Raw genomic sequence first — 17,857 nt, 5'->3', positions numbered from 1 at the left:
GTGTCTGCTACACTGTGCAAAACGTCATAGTTATCTTCAGTGCTTTGTTTTGAATATAGATTTAATTAGTCTCAATTTACTATACATCTACAGTCCTACAATTAGTCCCAGTCTCTCCTACTATTAAAATTAATATCACAAAAATCAGAATAGTAGAAAAATACATGCTGAAAGTGATTTCTATTATATTTAATGCATATAATCCATTACACAATATATTTTACATCCAATCTTCGTTTTTGCCGAGGATTCTACGTTAAATTCCTACCTACAATAAATTGTGGTACAGGTGAAGTAAACGTCTTGCTGCAACGGACTTACGCTCGTTTTGGATCCTAAAACACTGCATTCAGGCGCAACGTAAATTCTGCGAGAACGCAGAAGCACGAGAAATCCCCGACGAATGTACATAGATTATTAAAGTAAAGCTAGATTTAAAGCGCATTTAGCCGTTTCGGAGAACGTCAACCCACCATCTAATTTCCTATATTTTCCTTCGTATTGCTATTACGGTTTCTGCAAATACTTACGGTCATTATTGCGCGATGTCAAATATATAGTTTCCGAATGTACGTGGTTAGAACTAACGCAGAGTTTGTTGTCATAAAGTTGAAAAGAATCTACATTAAATTCTATTTGCGTTAACTTTCCCTTACGCGGGTAACGAAACAGTTTGCAAGTTTTGTCAGGCCACTCTAGCGATGCACGATTTACACGTGCACCGCCATTGCACTTTCCCCTAGGTAACAGAAGTACGTAACGCGCTACAAATTGGCTACTACCCTCTGCCTTGCTCAAGCACTACCGGGACTTGTGCCATAAGTCACCGTACTCGTTTCTCGCTCCACCCTCACCTTGGGACGAATCGCATCTCGAATTCAATTTCACGAAATGGTCATTACGTCACAAATTTCTAAGTGTTTTCGTAAAACTATTGGAACATAAAGTATTGAAGAAGCCGACTTTTTTTAACTCCTTCGTGAATTTCATCTGTTCTATTGTTATTCTTAATAAATCAACTGTTCAACACAAGCAATTTAAATTAATTTTAATACAAATTTTGCCCCTGCTACGTTAAAAATAATCTTTATTCATGTAATTCCGCATAGAGAGGGGCAGCTCTTGAGGAAGAGCTAATCGGCAGCTAAGAATTTAATCACGAATTTAATTAATAATTAATGAAGCGGACGACCATTGGAAAAGAATTCCTAGTCTGACTTTACTTTTCGTCGGTTATAGAGTGACCCTAAACGCTCTTAAAGTCGTATTACTGCGTCTCAAAGATCTTTGCACTCTTGAGCACTGAATTTTAGTGAACGATCCTGCGCAAACATATTTCACTTGGAGAATTCCCTCGTGAACCGAGTACCATTTTACCAGAAGAAAATATCACAAATGTAATCTATAGACATAAAAATTTATATCGGATCACATTATCGACTAAATAATAAAAATAAGCGGATATTCGCAATAATGTTAATTGAAGATTAATAGAATCGTCGAATTAATAGAATTATAAATCATATTTGTTTTTAACTGGCGTAATTGTTAGTAGACATCAACGGCATTCAATCTATTAGTGGTAGAACACAATGTTAAATGTTCAGCACACTTTCTCTCAATTCAAATATGTATATGTTTATATTCACACAAATTTATTAGTATAATTTAACATACGGAACACGACTGCATTTCATTGACGGCAGACAACCGCGAATAAACTCTACTACAACGGAAGGCCTGAATTATGTGCATGACAAATCACTGCATGGATAATTTATCTGTTAACATAACGCTGTCTGCCAGTGCTCAACACGGCAAAACAGCCTGTTCAATTATAATTTACGAAAGGGATGCATGATATCATACGTGAGAGTATGAATGATGAAAATTTTGAGTACACACAATTTACATATTGCGTTATAATTATGTTGCTAATAGCGAATTCGATTGGATGCACTAGTGCGCACTAGTGCACATTAAAGCTGTCGTATACAAATTGACGTAAAAGTATGTATTTAATACAAATACATAAAGAAATAAACCTACAAAAATTTTCAATATACTTTATTGACATTTGGTAAAATATATTTTTTACTATTTGAGATATTTGTATTTCATTATTTGAGATTTTCATATTTCACATTTTATATGAGATTAGACCAATGCACAGCGGCTTTAATCTGCATCTGTGCACTAGCAGAATCTAATTCTTAATTAATTTTAATGTTTAAATGCTCTATGAAGAGAGCAATTAAAATAAACTAAGTGAGAAAAATAAAATATCTTCAATGTAGAGTAAATTTGTAAATAAAAAAAAGTTTCTTTAAACTCTAATATTTTAATTTATTTTTTACATGGGCCTTATTATATTTATAAGCATGTCATATGGTTTAGATAAAAAATAAATTAAAATAACAAAGAAACCACACATTATTTTCTAAAGCAGTTTTAAAATAGTTATTAATTACCAAACTAAAATTCTTTAAAGTTTATTCTACTATTAAACATGACAATTATTTTTCATTTGGAGTTTAATTAATCATTTAATCTATTAGAAAATCTTACCCATTCCATGTAAGTGTAATTTCTGAAAAGCTAGCAGCATTGAAGATCTTTATTTTTTGATATAACTCTTACACGTAACAAGTAAATAATAATGTTGTCATATTCTAACAATGACATAAGTGTTCGTTATGATCATGAAATGATTATAAGTAGTTTTTATTTAATGAGTGCAACGTTTCTAAGAAAATATACTTATTTTAAAAAATACACATGCGCACATACAACGAGAATTTGTGCGGGTACGAACCAGGTATACAAGCCATTTTTATGATAGTGCTACTTTTAACTTTTTAATTAAAAATTATAAAATAATAAACCATAAAATAATGTATGCCTGAACTTTGCTACAAATTTTAATAATAATGGCATGCTTTGTCACAGGTTTTTGTTGCTGTAAATAAATGAGCGTTTTTAAATTTAAAAGTGGACGTTATTTAGTATATACTAGACTTTATTCGATTTAGGTACTTTACTTCGACAAAAGCCTATGCAAATTTAAAAATATCATCCAAATATCCTATTATAATAACTTTCCATTTAATCTTTATCCAATAAATAATAGTTAATATTACTTATTGTTACGTATAGATTACTTACTCGGGCCCGATACGACGAATGTTGAATTGATGAAACGTTAGAACAATAATTTCATCTGGATGGCCAACGAATGTGTATAGAAGGCAATCGATATTCGGTGAGTATCGTTTCGGAAAATCAGGAGATGTAAAAGTGCCACCTTGAGGTCTGTCTGAGCTGCTGTATACAACACAAGAACAACCTGTAAAAAAATAGGAATTGTCATGTAGACGTCGTACATGTCACGAATGTGAAAGTTAAAAAGAATAATGCATGTAACATGATAAGCGTTGGAAATATTGGACAGCATTTGATCAATAATTAGTATCTGAGCAATAAGCTATAGTTTCGTCCGACGCGAGGTGTTTCGTTTTGAACGATTTTAATGTAAAGATATCAGGCCTTATCAATAATGAAATTCACCATCTGACATTGCTTCTAGGGTGGGAAGCGCGGGGCACACAAGGGACAAAGTTTTCTTATTTCCAAAATGAAGTCGGTCCGCACATCGATTTACCGTCTTCGCTTCCATGCTACCAACCGCGTTGAATGCCAAGCTCAAGAATTAAATTAAAGTTTGGCATTTTGAGAAGAAAAAAACTCTACGGAAACACATAATAATTCATATAGTATACTATTCTCATTGTCAACAACAAGTCAGTCACGCAGTTAAGGAAAAGAGCGATTAAATAAGTCCTTGATTGACGGTATTGCAATTATTTTCCGAAGAAATTCGTTTTGCGTACGTGAGTCGCATCAGCGGCGATATAGAGACAATGAGACATAAATTTACCCTAACTAAACGTATCCGGCGGATCAGACGGCGAATGATTAAGCAAGCCGATAATTTATAGAGGAGTCGTTGCAAAGGCCAGCCGACATGGTTCCTATTATCCGAGAAGCCGTGACTCGTACAACTGGGAATTGCGAAAATTTAATTTCCTGTTTTTCAATTAACTTTTACGTTAGTCGGGCACAGCGGGTCTTCTCGGCGAGCGGACACACAGGAGAATGCAAAGACCCGTCGTATCTATGGTTAAATAATGGCATGACACTTGAGTTATACCGCCGGTACAAAAGCCCGAACATTCTCGACCAGTTTTATGCTTTGGGGACCCCATTGTATCCCGTAACTCGACGTAATGCGGAGGGAGTGATTCTCTCTCTCTCTCCCTCTCCTTTTTTTATTCCGCAGAGGTATGTGTACCGAGCTGTGTAATATACCGGTTTATTGTGCACCCATTGTTGTAGAAAATAAAGCGATTCTGATTGTGAGTGTAGTGTTGACTATATGAGCAAGAAGTGGAAATTCGACTGCGGTGCAAACGCTACGGGGCTATCAACGTTCATAAAGCAAGACGCAATCTCCTCAAGGAAAATATAACGTCTTCCGAAAATTGCGTATCTTTTGCATTATAAATTTTAATTCGCGTAAGACAACGGAAACAATTGGATTGGATTTCTTTTTACGAGAAAAGAGACGTATATCGCGTTATATACATATTTAAATACAACACAAACTAATTTCAATGTAAACTGTAATATTTATATCAGATAATATATTTATATAATTTACAGACAACGTCTATATGATATAGTACAAAATCGTCATCTAATGGGAAGAGAAATGTGAATCATTACAGCACCACGTTAATGTGAATACAATCATTTATCCAAGATAATATCACCATCGCTACCCTCGCGATTCGTCTCTGTCGGTGTTCTAGTGCTTTGCAATGATTATTCTGGCTGAAACGATCCATTAGCGAGCATTCGTTCGGCACAGCAAGACTAATGCAAACAAAGCAATTTATAAGGATAGTGACGCAATTAATCAGTCTTTCGAAAAAGCAAGACACGAAGAGAAGGAAACTGTGCGCCAACGAAAGAACATATCGCGTTTCGCGCGCAGCGAAATTAATAGTTCCATGAGCCACAAGTTAAAAGGTTCCTTAGTAAATTAGCAAAAACAACGTGATTTTTCCGTTCCTTTCTACAACCTGATACTCTATCTACTTAACTAGAGCAAGCATTTTTATTTTTTTTTTTAGTCTTCCGCCATTGTACTCCTTCACCTTCTACTGTCTTCTATTGCCTCTCGTTCTCACCTTATTTTTCGTCAACTTCCTTTTGTCACCAAGCTCGTATAAAGGCTTCTACGACAGAAAAGATACCCAAGCGGCTTGTCGCGTGAAACGTACCAGTGATACTTGAACTTATTTGTCTCTTCTTGTGATACGCTGTGACATTTGTAATTTTCTAATGTCTAGTATCGATGTTATTCATTTCGCTCTTGTATTTATACCTACAGTCACGTCGGTATTTTGAGTTCATGTCATTAATTTAACTCAAGAAGAGATGTATATAAAATTAATAGATGCAAGTACAGTTTATGTTGTTCACATAAATTAATTTATTAAATTTATAATAACAGTAGTAACATCACTAATTATATTATTATACTTGGAAGCAATAAAATAAATAAATTTATTTTTTGATCAGACAACATATTGCATTTAACGTGTTCTTTTTGCAAAAAATAAAAATTTTTGATAGTGTTCCATTTCTTTTCTAAATTAATGCCTAAATGTTTACTTTTATTTAAAAATTATTTTTCTCAAAAAAAAAAAAAAAAAAAAAAAAATACTTAAAAAATGGATTTTAAAAACAGAATTATGCGTCGATTCACATTATGTTCCAGTAAAACAAAATTGATTAAATTTTTTAGGAAGAAATTTTTTGTATCAAAATAAAAAAATGCTAATTGTATTGCAAAATTCAATTTTTCCTATTTCTATATATCAAAAATTCTATTTATCATTATGTACCCAAATAATTGCATTTTTTGAAGAATTCAGCGTTCCTGTGTTCTTCTAAAATTTTATGTAAAAATTTAAAAATCTTCCAATCATTTTTTATAAAAAGTATCATTTATTACAAAAAGTTATAATTTTATTTAAGAGTAAACCCATTTACTTTATTTGTAATTAATCTTTGATAATAATTCTGTACTTTATTTTTTTCTAAAATAAAGTACAAATGGAATAGAATCGGGTCAAAATAAAAATTGAAATCATATTCATTACATTTGAAACTTATTATTCTAGGACACGAATTACTTTGTCTCTTCCCTGCCCCTCCCTTTCTCTCTTCATTTCTCTCTTTTCGCACTTAAAATAATAAACCTAAAACTTAATTAATTAATCACTCCTTTTAATCTGATTTGTTTCAGTCTACTTTATTCGTTTTAAAAACTTGAAAGTATATTTATAAATTTTTGAAGATTTTTCAGTTATTTTAGATAAAAATAATGAGCGTGAGATATTCACGAGATTGCATCAAAAATAAATTTTTCACATTGTGTCATCAAAGGGTTAAAATTTTTATTTTATAAAAAAGTATTAAATCAATTATATTGTAATAATTACAGAAAATTAATTATTAATAATTAAAAAAGAAAAAAGACAGAAGTGTGTAGTCACCAGGGACTAGATTAAGAGGAATAAATCACTCCTGTTAATGCTGCTTAATAATCTCATATCGTAGGGTGAAAAGTGAAATGTCAGAGGCGTAAAAATGCTTGCACAGCTATTTTCTCATGAACGGAACTGTCCGAGAAACCTAGAGAATATTTTAAATGGCAGGAGAACTAATTCTCCTCTCGCATCATACATGTACGTTAACATACATACGATACATGCTGAGAATAGCATGTACAATATTAAAAGCGACTACGGCCTCTTGGCTGCTGAAGTGGGGCGCCAGGCCGCTCTAAAACACTCGCAGACATCATTGTTCAGTCACGTTCGTCGGCATTGACTCGAGCATCCTCAAGTCAACACTCTATTTATAACGTACTTTGCGATAGTTACAGAAAACAATAGGCTTTTCCGCGAACGAGGAAAAACGCGCGTACGCGATTAACGGACTCGCAAGTACCCGTGTCACGACATATAATTAGCATGCGGCGATTGTTTGTACGTCGACATGCACAACCTATACGAATATCGATCAGTCATAATATATGCATGAGGTTTATAAAATGAGTCACTCTTGAACATCAAGAAGAGTCGTAAAGAATTTTTATTTTACTCAAAAATAATATAAAAAATAAAAACCATTTCTCGATCAAGACAGTTTTTAGCTCTTAATAGTAATAACAATAGTAGTTATCATTTTTTGTGTGCATTTTTGTCTTCAGCTGATGCGAACAGTACATCGCATATTTATCGATTTTGACACATAATTCTTAGAAGAAGCCGAAATAATTAATTTCCAAATTAAATTGACAAAAAATTTAATAATTTTTAACAAGCATCTAGGATAATTCTGGTATGCCGCACTATCAAAAATTTAATTTGTTAAGCATTATTCATTATGCTTAACATAAGTTATCAATAAAAATATTATACTATATACCTATTGTAAAAAATAATAAAATAATAAATTAAAAAAGTAAAATATTTACAGATTTTTTTAATTAAAAAAAAATTAGAAACTCTTGCATTTTTTACACCATATACAGAAAGTGGTAGAATATAGTGCATAGTCATAAGTGCAACAATCAAGCAAGACAAAGAATACAAGAGCTAAGGACTTGTATTTTGATATACTCCACTTTTTATTAACCCTCTACCCTTATGTATCATGAAATAACCATTGAGGCCTGTTTTTATAAAATATGGTTAATTAAAAAATTAGATTAATTATAACTCAAAAGTTAATTAATACATATTTTTGTAAGCTTATGGTCAAATAAATTAAAGATTACTCGTGTACATAAATTTGAATTTATGTAATGATAAGCTTATGAACAAGCGTGTAATTTAAAGGTTATAGTTATACCTAAATGTTTAGTTACCATATATTATGAAAACAGATTTAAATCTTTTACAGAGAGAATAATAATTTTACGCAGAGTGTAATACATCGCTGCGCTATTCACAACGTTCACAAATTAGTTTAACTCACACACGACGTTAATATTACCAAAAAAATTATAACACAATATTAATGTTATGTACCATAAAAACTTATAATAGATTGATTATAAATATAAATTACGTTTACTCCTTCTATCTTTGTGTCTTACTTTCGCGGCGTTATTCCTTGCGCGATATGAATACCGAAATCATCCTATCGCCTCTTCCTGAAAAAACTAAAGAAATTATCGCGAGAAATGATTATCAGAATTTGCACTCATTTCAAATGTCACTCGATGCTTTTATTCATTTCTCGAGATATACAAATCACATCTATACAGGATAGATGCATTAAGTTTTAAATTGTCATTATTCATCAATACCTAATGTGATCTTTTTTTTGCATGGCGGAGGGAACGCGTTCCCTCAAGCATTATAGTATACTGTGAGAACTCTGACAGGTGATCTGAAAGCTGTGACACGGAGAAGCGCGAAGGGATATCTTCCCACGACTCTTCGGCTGCCTATACCATTATACGACAGTCACACGGACGTTAAAGACATAAGATCAGAATGCCACACTAAGAAGCAACGATATTATTGTCGCACCGGAAACAGTAGAAATCACTTAGTACTCAATTTCAGCCGCAAGCTGTTGACTTTTCTGAATTCGGACTGATGCCGCAAGCTGCTGGCAAAATCGGAACTTGAAAGTTTTCGCAAAAGCAAGAGAAACTCTGCATCGCGCCTCTTCCATTGCTGTTGTGTGTGTGTGTGTGTGTGTGTGTGTGTGTGTGTGTGTGTGTGTGTGTGCGTACGTGCGCGTGCGTGTGTGTGTGTGTGTGTGTGTAAATATATACAGGGTGATCGAAGAAAATGTAAGGTGTTATCTTGACCATGAGAACTCCGAGTCAAACTCTAAGAAAATATTTTTTTTAATTTAATTGAAAAACTAATAGTTTTTGTTATATAGGTAATTAAAGATTAAAGTAGATTGAAGCTTAAAATAAACTTGACTTTAACAGAATTTTAATTTAAAGTTTAGCTAACTAAAATACATATTGAAAGAAGTTGTGGGAAAGTATAGCAAATCAAATTCTTTATGTAGGACAGTCTACAACAAAATGATAAAAGAATTGTATTTAATATAAGTAAAATGTATGTGACACACTCTATATATTTAAGATTCTATATAGATCCATCTACATTCTATATGTATAGACATACGTGTCTATATTTTTATCATATATATAAGATGTAGATAAATCTATTTATATACAGATGGAATCTACGGAATTCTTTATCTGTTGCAATGCAGCATCTAGATATCTGCTGAAAGCACAAATACCACTAGACTTAGATCACGCGATTACTTGGTGGACACAGAAAGGCTTCTGCTAAAAGCTGCCGGATAAAGAAGCAAGTAAAAAAAAAAGAAAAACTAACCAAGAAAGGAGAAGACATAGAAATGGGAGGGACCGAAGGAGGAAAGTGCACACACTACGCGTTAAAGACCAACGTTTCCTACAGAACTTCAGTGTATCCTGACTATTTCCGATTAAAATGTCGTCTCAAAGTACAATGGCTACACAATTATTTTGAAAATGGATCGTTTTCAAAAGAAATGGAATCCTTGAAAGACCGATTCTTTGAACGCATCTGTTTGCATAAATTATTGTTAATTTCCACTTAATATTGTATATATAATTTTACGAATTAATCTCTATTTGAATCTGTAATTGCAGAAAGAAAGTAAACTACACTTTAAAAATTTTTTAATATTAACAACAAACTGTTTAACTTTAGTTACCAAGAAAACTGCATAGTAAAAAACATCTTGTATTTATTAAACTGAAATTTGTTAACATTTTTTTTGCGTAGCATCTTTAACATAAGCGAGTATTAATTTAATAATATAATTAATTTAATTTAATATGGATTATGTTACTTAAATATTTTATGTTAAATTGATATTTAACATTTCTAAATATTAAAATAATGATTTGTATATGTAAATAGACTATGAATAAATACCAAATAAAAAAGATCTGAAAAATGTAGAAGTTACTTCTAAGTTAAATGAAGAAGATATACATTAAAATATTATAAGTGTTAATTTTAACAAAGAAATATACTTCTATAATTTGTTTCCAATTTGCATCAAAGTATGTTACGTTTTCTATATTAACTTTTTTACATTACATTTTTGTTATTTTTTAACATATTCATTTTGTGTTAATACAAAATTTTAAATTAACACTAAAATTTGTGTAAACCGTTTAAGACATGCAATTTATGTTAAATTTAACATAAAAATTTTTCAACTGCATAACAAAATTGTTTAAAAACTTAAATATAATATTCCATAAACTTTTGATTTATTTCTGTGATTTTTGAAATGCTTGTGTATTAAATAAAAGACTTCAATTTCAAATTTAAACTTGTCCCTTTTCTACACTCAACGATAAATATTTTTTTATAGTACGCTACGGATACTTTCTCTTTATTTTATTTTTAAAAAATATATTAAAACTGATAAATTATAATAATATTTTAAATGTATCATAAAAAAGATCCTATTTTATCTTATATTGAATAAAATACCAAATATAAAAACTTTAAAATTTATATTCAGAAAAAAATAAATTTATATTAAAAAAAAGTAAATTAAAAAACATTAAATCATGTAAAACATACCGAAAAGGTCAAAAGAAAAAAAAAAACAGAAAAAAGATTTGTATGTGTATGTTCGATGAATAATATAATTTTAATATCAATTTAAAAAATTAACATTATATGACAAAACAAATTTTTAGTACACTCTCCATGACCGCGATTGTATACTTAATAAATAAATAGCGAATACATAATTAAAAAGTTTGGTGTGTTTGTAGAGAGAGAGAGAGAGAGAGAGAGAGAGAGAGAGAGAGAGAGAGAGAGAGAGAGAGAAGAGAGAGAGAGAGAGAGAGAGAGAGAGAGAGAGAGAGAGAGAGAGAGAGAGAGAGAGATAACAAATAACGTTAATAAATATAATAATAATAGTAAAAGTTAAATAATATTAAATAAAGGTTATATTGATATATAAATTATAATCAAAGATGAAGCCATGTAAGTGATAAATACATTATTATTTTGCTTAAGAGCTTATAAAAAATAAAAAATAAAAAGAAAAAAGAAAGAGTACGAGAAGAAAAGCGGCAAGTAAATTTTTTGCACTTATTGTTTATTTGTAATATTTTTATTTTATATCGACTTTTTAGATCTAATTGTAGACGTCTGAGACAAATGCCATATTTATAATAAAAACGTATCTAATCATTTCAAAGAGCAAAAGAAGTGATTTTGAAATGAAAGAAGAAACGTGATTTGCAACCTTTTGTCGATGTATTAGTTAATAACTTTTTATGCATAACTTTTTGTTCCTATGAGACGTTTCTCGTTATTATAAAATCAAGTATCGTGCTGCAACATATTGCATATTATTACCATAATGGCAATAGATCAGAAACATGTCTTCATAGATAAAATATATTATAGAAAGTATCGATTTTAAAAGAGCTGTTGTTACTATTCTTTTGAGATCCGATGTCACGAAGTAAACAAAGTTAAGAGGAACAAAATAAATTGATAATATCTTTAACCCCGGCTGGTAGCCATCAAATGCAATTTTACGAGATCGTTTTATACTTCAAGTCATTCATGTAATTGTGTGTGTAAAATGTGCTTATTCAGATTATCCTTGAACATTTTATTTTCCTGAGATAAAAAGCGATTTGAATATTCACAAATTGCTTTTTGATTTTCGACAGTTTCTACGTAGCGTATGCTTCTCAACCACTTTTATGAGATTTTGAAATATTCTAAATCACCATTTTCATTTGTTTAAATTTTTCGAAAGAAATGAAATGAAACAAATTAATGTTTAAACGGATAAAAAATAAAATTTTTCGAAAAGAAATGAAACAAATTTATGTTTAAATGGATAAAAATTGTATTTTATCTTATCAAAATAAAGCAAATGTAAAATAAAACACCAACCAAGTATCAAGCAAATAAAGAATTTTGTTAGTAAAAGCTTTATTTTTTCGCGCTATTTCTATTTTATGGATTTATTAAAAAATTGTTACCGCTTATTTTTCTATGTACACACAGACACTTACGCTGGATGGATAACTTCCGTTGAATCGGAGATTGGTCAGTACTGAGCACTTTCCGACTGCATGTGGGTTTCGTAAATGTTTCTGTTAAATGATTTTTGGCGTGTATTTGTGTCAATACAGTACTACGTAATGTCAATGACAATTGCATATCACCCGCTTGGATATATTTGCAACTCTTCCAATCGTGTCGGAATAAATTTTAAAAGCCGCTTTTATATTTCAATTATTTTTCACACTCGATGTAAAATTTATTGGAAAAAACCTTCCGTATATTGTTACCTTTCTATATTGTGCACCTATACAAAATGCGAGAGAAAAATATGTAAAAATAAATGATTTATTGCAAATTAAACTTCAATCCATTTTCCGCTAAATACTAGAATCAACCTGGATAAATATTAATATTATATACAGGATATATGAATTATAATCAATTTTTATATGCTAAAACTTTGCCTGTGTTTTATAAAATTTTATAAGTAATATTTTGTGTATGTGTAATATTGTGTGTGTGCGTATGAGTTCTAATATCATTTTTCAATATTAATTCAACCATGTCGACAAAAAAAAGATAAATTAGAATACTAAAATCGTCAATCTTTAATTCTGTTCACGCATACGTCTTTAATCGCGACATTATGTAGCATTATTTACGCCATTACTCACAATCAGTAAAAAAAATTGTGTAATCTGAACTATCGGCACTTCTTTATAGATTGTTCCACGCAGCACCGATTTGATAGGTCGTGCGATGTACAAGATAGTGGATATCAATCTAGGAGCAGGTGGCTGGAATATTCACAAACAAGCTGGCAAGAATTTATATACAACTGTACAGCGCCGGCAGTTTTGTTTTATCTACTATTGGCTCGGGGATTTCCGCGATACTCGCGGAACAGAATTTTTTTATGGCCACGAGCAGGTATTTATTCATGAATCCGGAATGACAATGTAGCCGCAATGCTTTCTCGTCCCGCGTGATCGAGCTTCCTCGTCATGCGAACGAAGGTTATATAACTATGTTTATTCGGTTTTTTTTTTATTTTACTAATGCAAATGTTAAGCACATTTGAATTGCAGAATGTTGCGCTATGCAAACAGGTGTTTAAACATTAATCTTAATATTTTTTATGTACTTTAGTCACGCCAACAAATTATTTTACGTTAAGTTTATACCCAGAGAACATGGGACATCTTATGAACATTCATTTTGTGTCCATTTTACGTCTGCATGTTTATGGACATGAAATGGACATTCATCGTAAGTTCGATTTCGGACATTTATGAATGGCCAATATTTCGATGTCCACAAGATCTGGAGCTTGTATTGTCAATTTTTATATTTAAAATTGTCGTAAATATTGTTATAATTAATTTTGATTCTACAAACATGTAAAAAAATTATTAAAATAATTCTTACATATACTTTTAGAATATAAACTTTTATAATATAATATAACTTTACTTTTTACTTTTTAAAAAATTGTATAGATAACCAATTACAAGTGTACAAGTTTGACAGCTGTCAAAATTCAATCGTAATGACAGCTATTCTCGAAACATGAAGTAAGCGCAGTAAGAGAACAAATTAACATCGCGGAAAAAAGACAACAATCACTTCGAGATTTGCGACTATTGATATAAGATGCACTTTAAAAAAAAAAAAGGGATATACAATTTCTTCTTTTCTACAATTTTTTAAGACAATTATATACTTTCTAAAGATATAAAATTTAAATCTTTAGAAAGTATATATAGAATTGATTAAAAAATTGTAGAAAGAAAGAAATTGTATATCCCTTTTTTTTTGTAAAAAGTGAATGTTGTATTGATAGTCGCCAATTTCGAAATGATTATTGTCTTTTTTTCTACGATGGACATCGAGTTGTGAAACAGGGGCATAAGACCTCCATCGAACATCCGTCGGACTTTATTCGGTTACTTAATGCCTGTCCCGATGTCCGAATTCAAATCCAATCCAATGGATATCTGAAATCATGCGCTATCTGGGTATACATTTGAAAACTTATATCTTGATTTATTTATTCTAGACAAATTTTGTCATATTGTTTTTAGTAGTTTCTCTTTGTGTGCGCGTGTATGTGTGTGTATGTATAAAACGCGCGCAACATGCACACACACAAAGAAAGAACTACTAAAAACAATATGACAAAATATATTTTGTCCCGCCCAAATATCATGTCGCGGAATCGGAAAGAAGATATGTCTTGATTTAATTTTAAGAGTCGATATTGCTCTCATCGTTGGAACAAAGTCTGCAGTACCCAATACCTGTGCTATGTGAAATTTCGTATAATAGAAAGCCTGAGTAAGAAAACTTTCACGTAATATCGAAAATAATACATGGCATCTGACGTTGGCGGAAACGTCTATAATATAATAATAAGAGCATTGACTCTAAGAATTTACATACTTGACATACTTGACATTGTTTCTGTAAATTTTCTGTTACACTATTTTTATCGCGCCAATTTTCCCCTTTCGTAATTCGCAGCTTCAATTCGCTAGGTGTCATACGAATTATCGAAATAATCGCTCGAAAATTAATGAGGTTTCCATTCTCTAATATATCGACAATAATTTATATTCAATTTCATATACACGCAACCCTATACGTTGGCTGCTAAAATTTGTATGGTCGGAATACGTGAATCGCACTGACGGTACACGGCATTAGTGAAATCGTAATTGAAATATTAATTTATGACGCATAACGACCGCCTAGTAATTAACACGCTCAGTAACCCTGTGTCAACGGATGCGCAATGCATGCATTACGGCGACACGACCACATTACATAAATACTCGGCTTTAGTCTGACCTCGGCCAGATCATAATGGGCGAAGTATACAATTCTGCCATTATCCCTGGAATACCGACGTTCACAACGAAAATCTATGAATACGTCTGCGTTGTGTTCGTTAAAAATTTGTCGATGCGCATATTTATATTTATTAAATTGTTATAACGACGATATATAAATATATCTCTGTTTATTAACTTTGTTATTAAATCTTCTTAATTCGGTCATTCAAACCAATTAATCACGTACATTGTTCATTGTAATATCTTAAATTAAATTTCGTAAAAATATATCGGAAAAATATTATTAACAATGTTTTTATGAATGATTTTAGAGACTGCTAAACTCTACATGAAATAGATTACAGAAAATTAATTATTACTAATGACAAGGTTCCGTTGTGTATAAAATATGTCTGAAAATGTATTACTTATTAAAGGTATGTCCTTCTATATTATTATTCAAGAAAAAAAAGATCCTCGCGGTTTTAAGCATAACGTAAATGTATAAGATGTGATTACATATACGCGGTCACTTACTCTTACGATTCTGAAAAATGTGAAAAATTCCGGACACGCTCGCCGGAAATATTGAGAAAAATGTTGTAGACGTAGCGGTCGTATATAAATCGTGCATTACGTCACAGACATGATACACTGCCGTATTATCGCCGTTACAACAATACTTTTCTCTTTTTGTGAGAATCGAAATGCAGCAACACGGTCAGGCCAAACTGAACCATGTATCAATTACACGAAGCTGCATCGTGCGAATAAATAGACTGTTACTGGTTACGCGTTTCGCAGAATAAACGTGACTTTCGGTTACTCCGTGTGTTGGATATCAGCAAACCGATGTAGATCCCTTTTCGTTGATATATATTCGTCGAGATATTTGTTTAATTTCGAGACTACTAAATTATTTCAAAATAGATTGCATGTTGAAATTATAATGAATCGTTGTGCCATTTGATAATCATCGCATCGAGATAGACAAATTTTAACGTTTTGGTTAAAAATTATAAAATTAATTACGCGTTAATGTTCAGCGAATTAGATAATATTAACTGTTTTAACGAGAAAATATCTGAAAGATATCTGAGCAAAATGATTATTTTATCTAAAAGTAATATTAATTTGAAATACATTGTATAAATTTATTAACGTTAAATGCAATTTAAAGTTATCTGATACTTTTATGGCTTTTCTTAAATATTTATTGTCCTAAAACCAAATAGATCAGCAGATTTCTATGACCGAATAGAAAGAGAGCTGAAAAACAAATAAATATCAAAACCACAAGTGGTTTCCAATACTTGAATAAATTAATAAAAGTTAATATTAAAATTAAGAAATGTATGAACAACAACTTGCTGATAAATAAAGCTGCCAATTAGTATTATCAAAGTTAAGACGCATCTCTTTGCAATTAAACGCAATTTCTATTATTGTGGAGTATTAACAATTATCTCGAAGTGACAAAACTTTAACCGAGCTTGTACTGCAAACTGCAAACGACGAACTACGCGAACACTTGTGGAACTTTCATTTGCAGTTCTTCTGATGTAAAGGACAGATTATTAGGACGAACAAAATGAGAGAGACAGAGAGAAAGAGACTCACGTAATGAAACAAATGTTTTGAATGTGGCCGTCTTCATTTAAAAGTAAAGGTGGTAATTTGTATGCCGCGCATACTGCTAGTAACATACGAAATTCTAGTCTTGGTAACTTAGTAGAGCGACATGACTGTAATGTAACTACATTAAGTGAATCGCTCCGATATCAGGTGCACGATTTCATACCGAGAATACACCTATGGCAGTCTTGGTGCATGTAAACTCGATATTTGAATATATTATATCGATGAGAGCATTCTTATCTTTGTTTTCATGATTGCCTTGATAGTTCATTTCTAGATACATGAGATGAAGGAAAAGATATCTATGAACCTTTTTTTTTTATCGAAATTATATAAAAATAATTGTTAAAAGTCTTCCGAAAGAAAAACAGATAATGAGAATTTTTCGCATAAATATTAGAAGCAAAGATCTCTGACCGGCTTGTTGAATAGACGGCAGTGAACGAGTTGGCTGTATAATGAGATTCACCTGCATAATGCAGAAAAGACTATACAACTTTCATATTACAGTATGCGAAGCTTGTGCCGACGCTACGCTAAGCGCACTTTCGGAGAGGAGAAATGTTACATTTGCATCAAATAATAATTTATTCTAAATGTATGTAGGGTTAAAGGAAGAAAAAAATATCTTATTGACACGCAAACCGGAAGTAATTTATTATACAATATTGGAAACTGATATTTTAATATCGAGCATCGTGGATATTATTTAGATTTTATATGCTCCTTCAGATGTTCCATTCTACCTTCTATATTCCCACGAGACCAGTTACGATTCTTCGACAAAAGACTTTAATTCGATAGAGTTGAATATCTATGCAAATATTTTTATCTTTTGCGTATACATATATCGATACAACTTTGAGACATTTTTTGATTGTAGCACACAATAAGACACATTGCATACACAATTTCCTTTTTCATTTGTAGATAACTTAATTTTATATCCAGTACTCAATATTTTTAAATGAGATACAATTATTTTGCTTAATCGCAAGCTTTGCATGCATTTGCTATCTGCATGAAAGATACCAGCAATTTATCAGAGAAATAAATACGAAAATGCCGCTTTTCTAGAATAGTATAATATAACAGGAAAATTATATTTTACAGTTGCATACAGATACAAATCGCAAAAAAAAAAACAGGACAATGCGCGTGACGGTA

At 31.2% G+C, this 17,857-nt stretch overlaps 1 protein-coding gene across 1 annotated transcript in view; it reads right to left on the bottom strand.

Annotated features, from left to right (window-relative positions):
* The window catches only part of LOC105833926 (suppressor of lurcher protein 1), a gene marked incomplete at its 5' end in the record, with an annotated part of 356,824 nt that overhangs the window by 260,193 nt on the left and 78,774 nt on the right, over nt 1–17,857 (bottom strand). The window contains one exon of the mRNA XM_028192272.2: nt 3,166–3,346. Coding sequence (XP_028048073.2) covers nt 3,166–3,346 — 181 coding nt within the window. The remainder of the gene's footprint in view (nt 1–3,165; nt 3,347–17,857) is intronic.

Source organism: Monomorium pharaonis, chromosome 1 (assembly GCF_013373865.1).
Source record: "Monomorium pharaonis isolate MP-MQ-018 chromosome 1, ASM1337386v2, whole genome shotgun sequence".
Lineage (NCBI taxonomy): Eukaryota > Metazoa > Arthropoda > Insecta > Hymenoptera > Formicidae > Monomorium > Monomorium pharaonis.
Note: the sequence above shows the minus strand (reverse complement) of the source record. Positions and strands in the feature narration are given on the sequence as shown.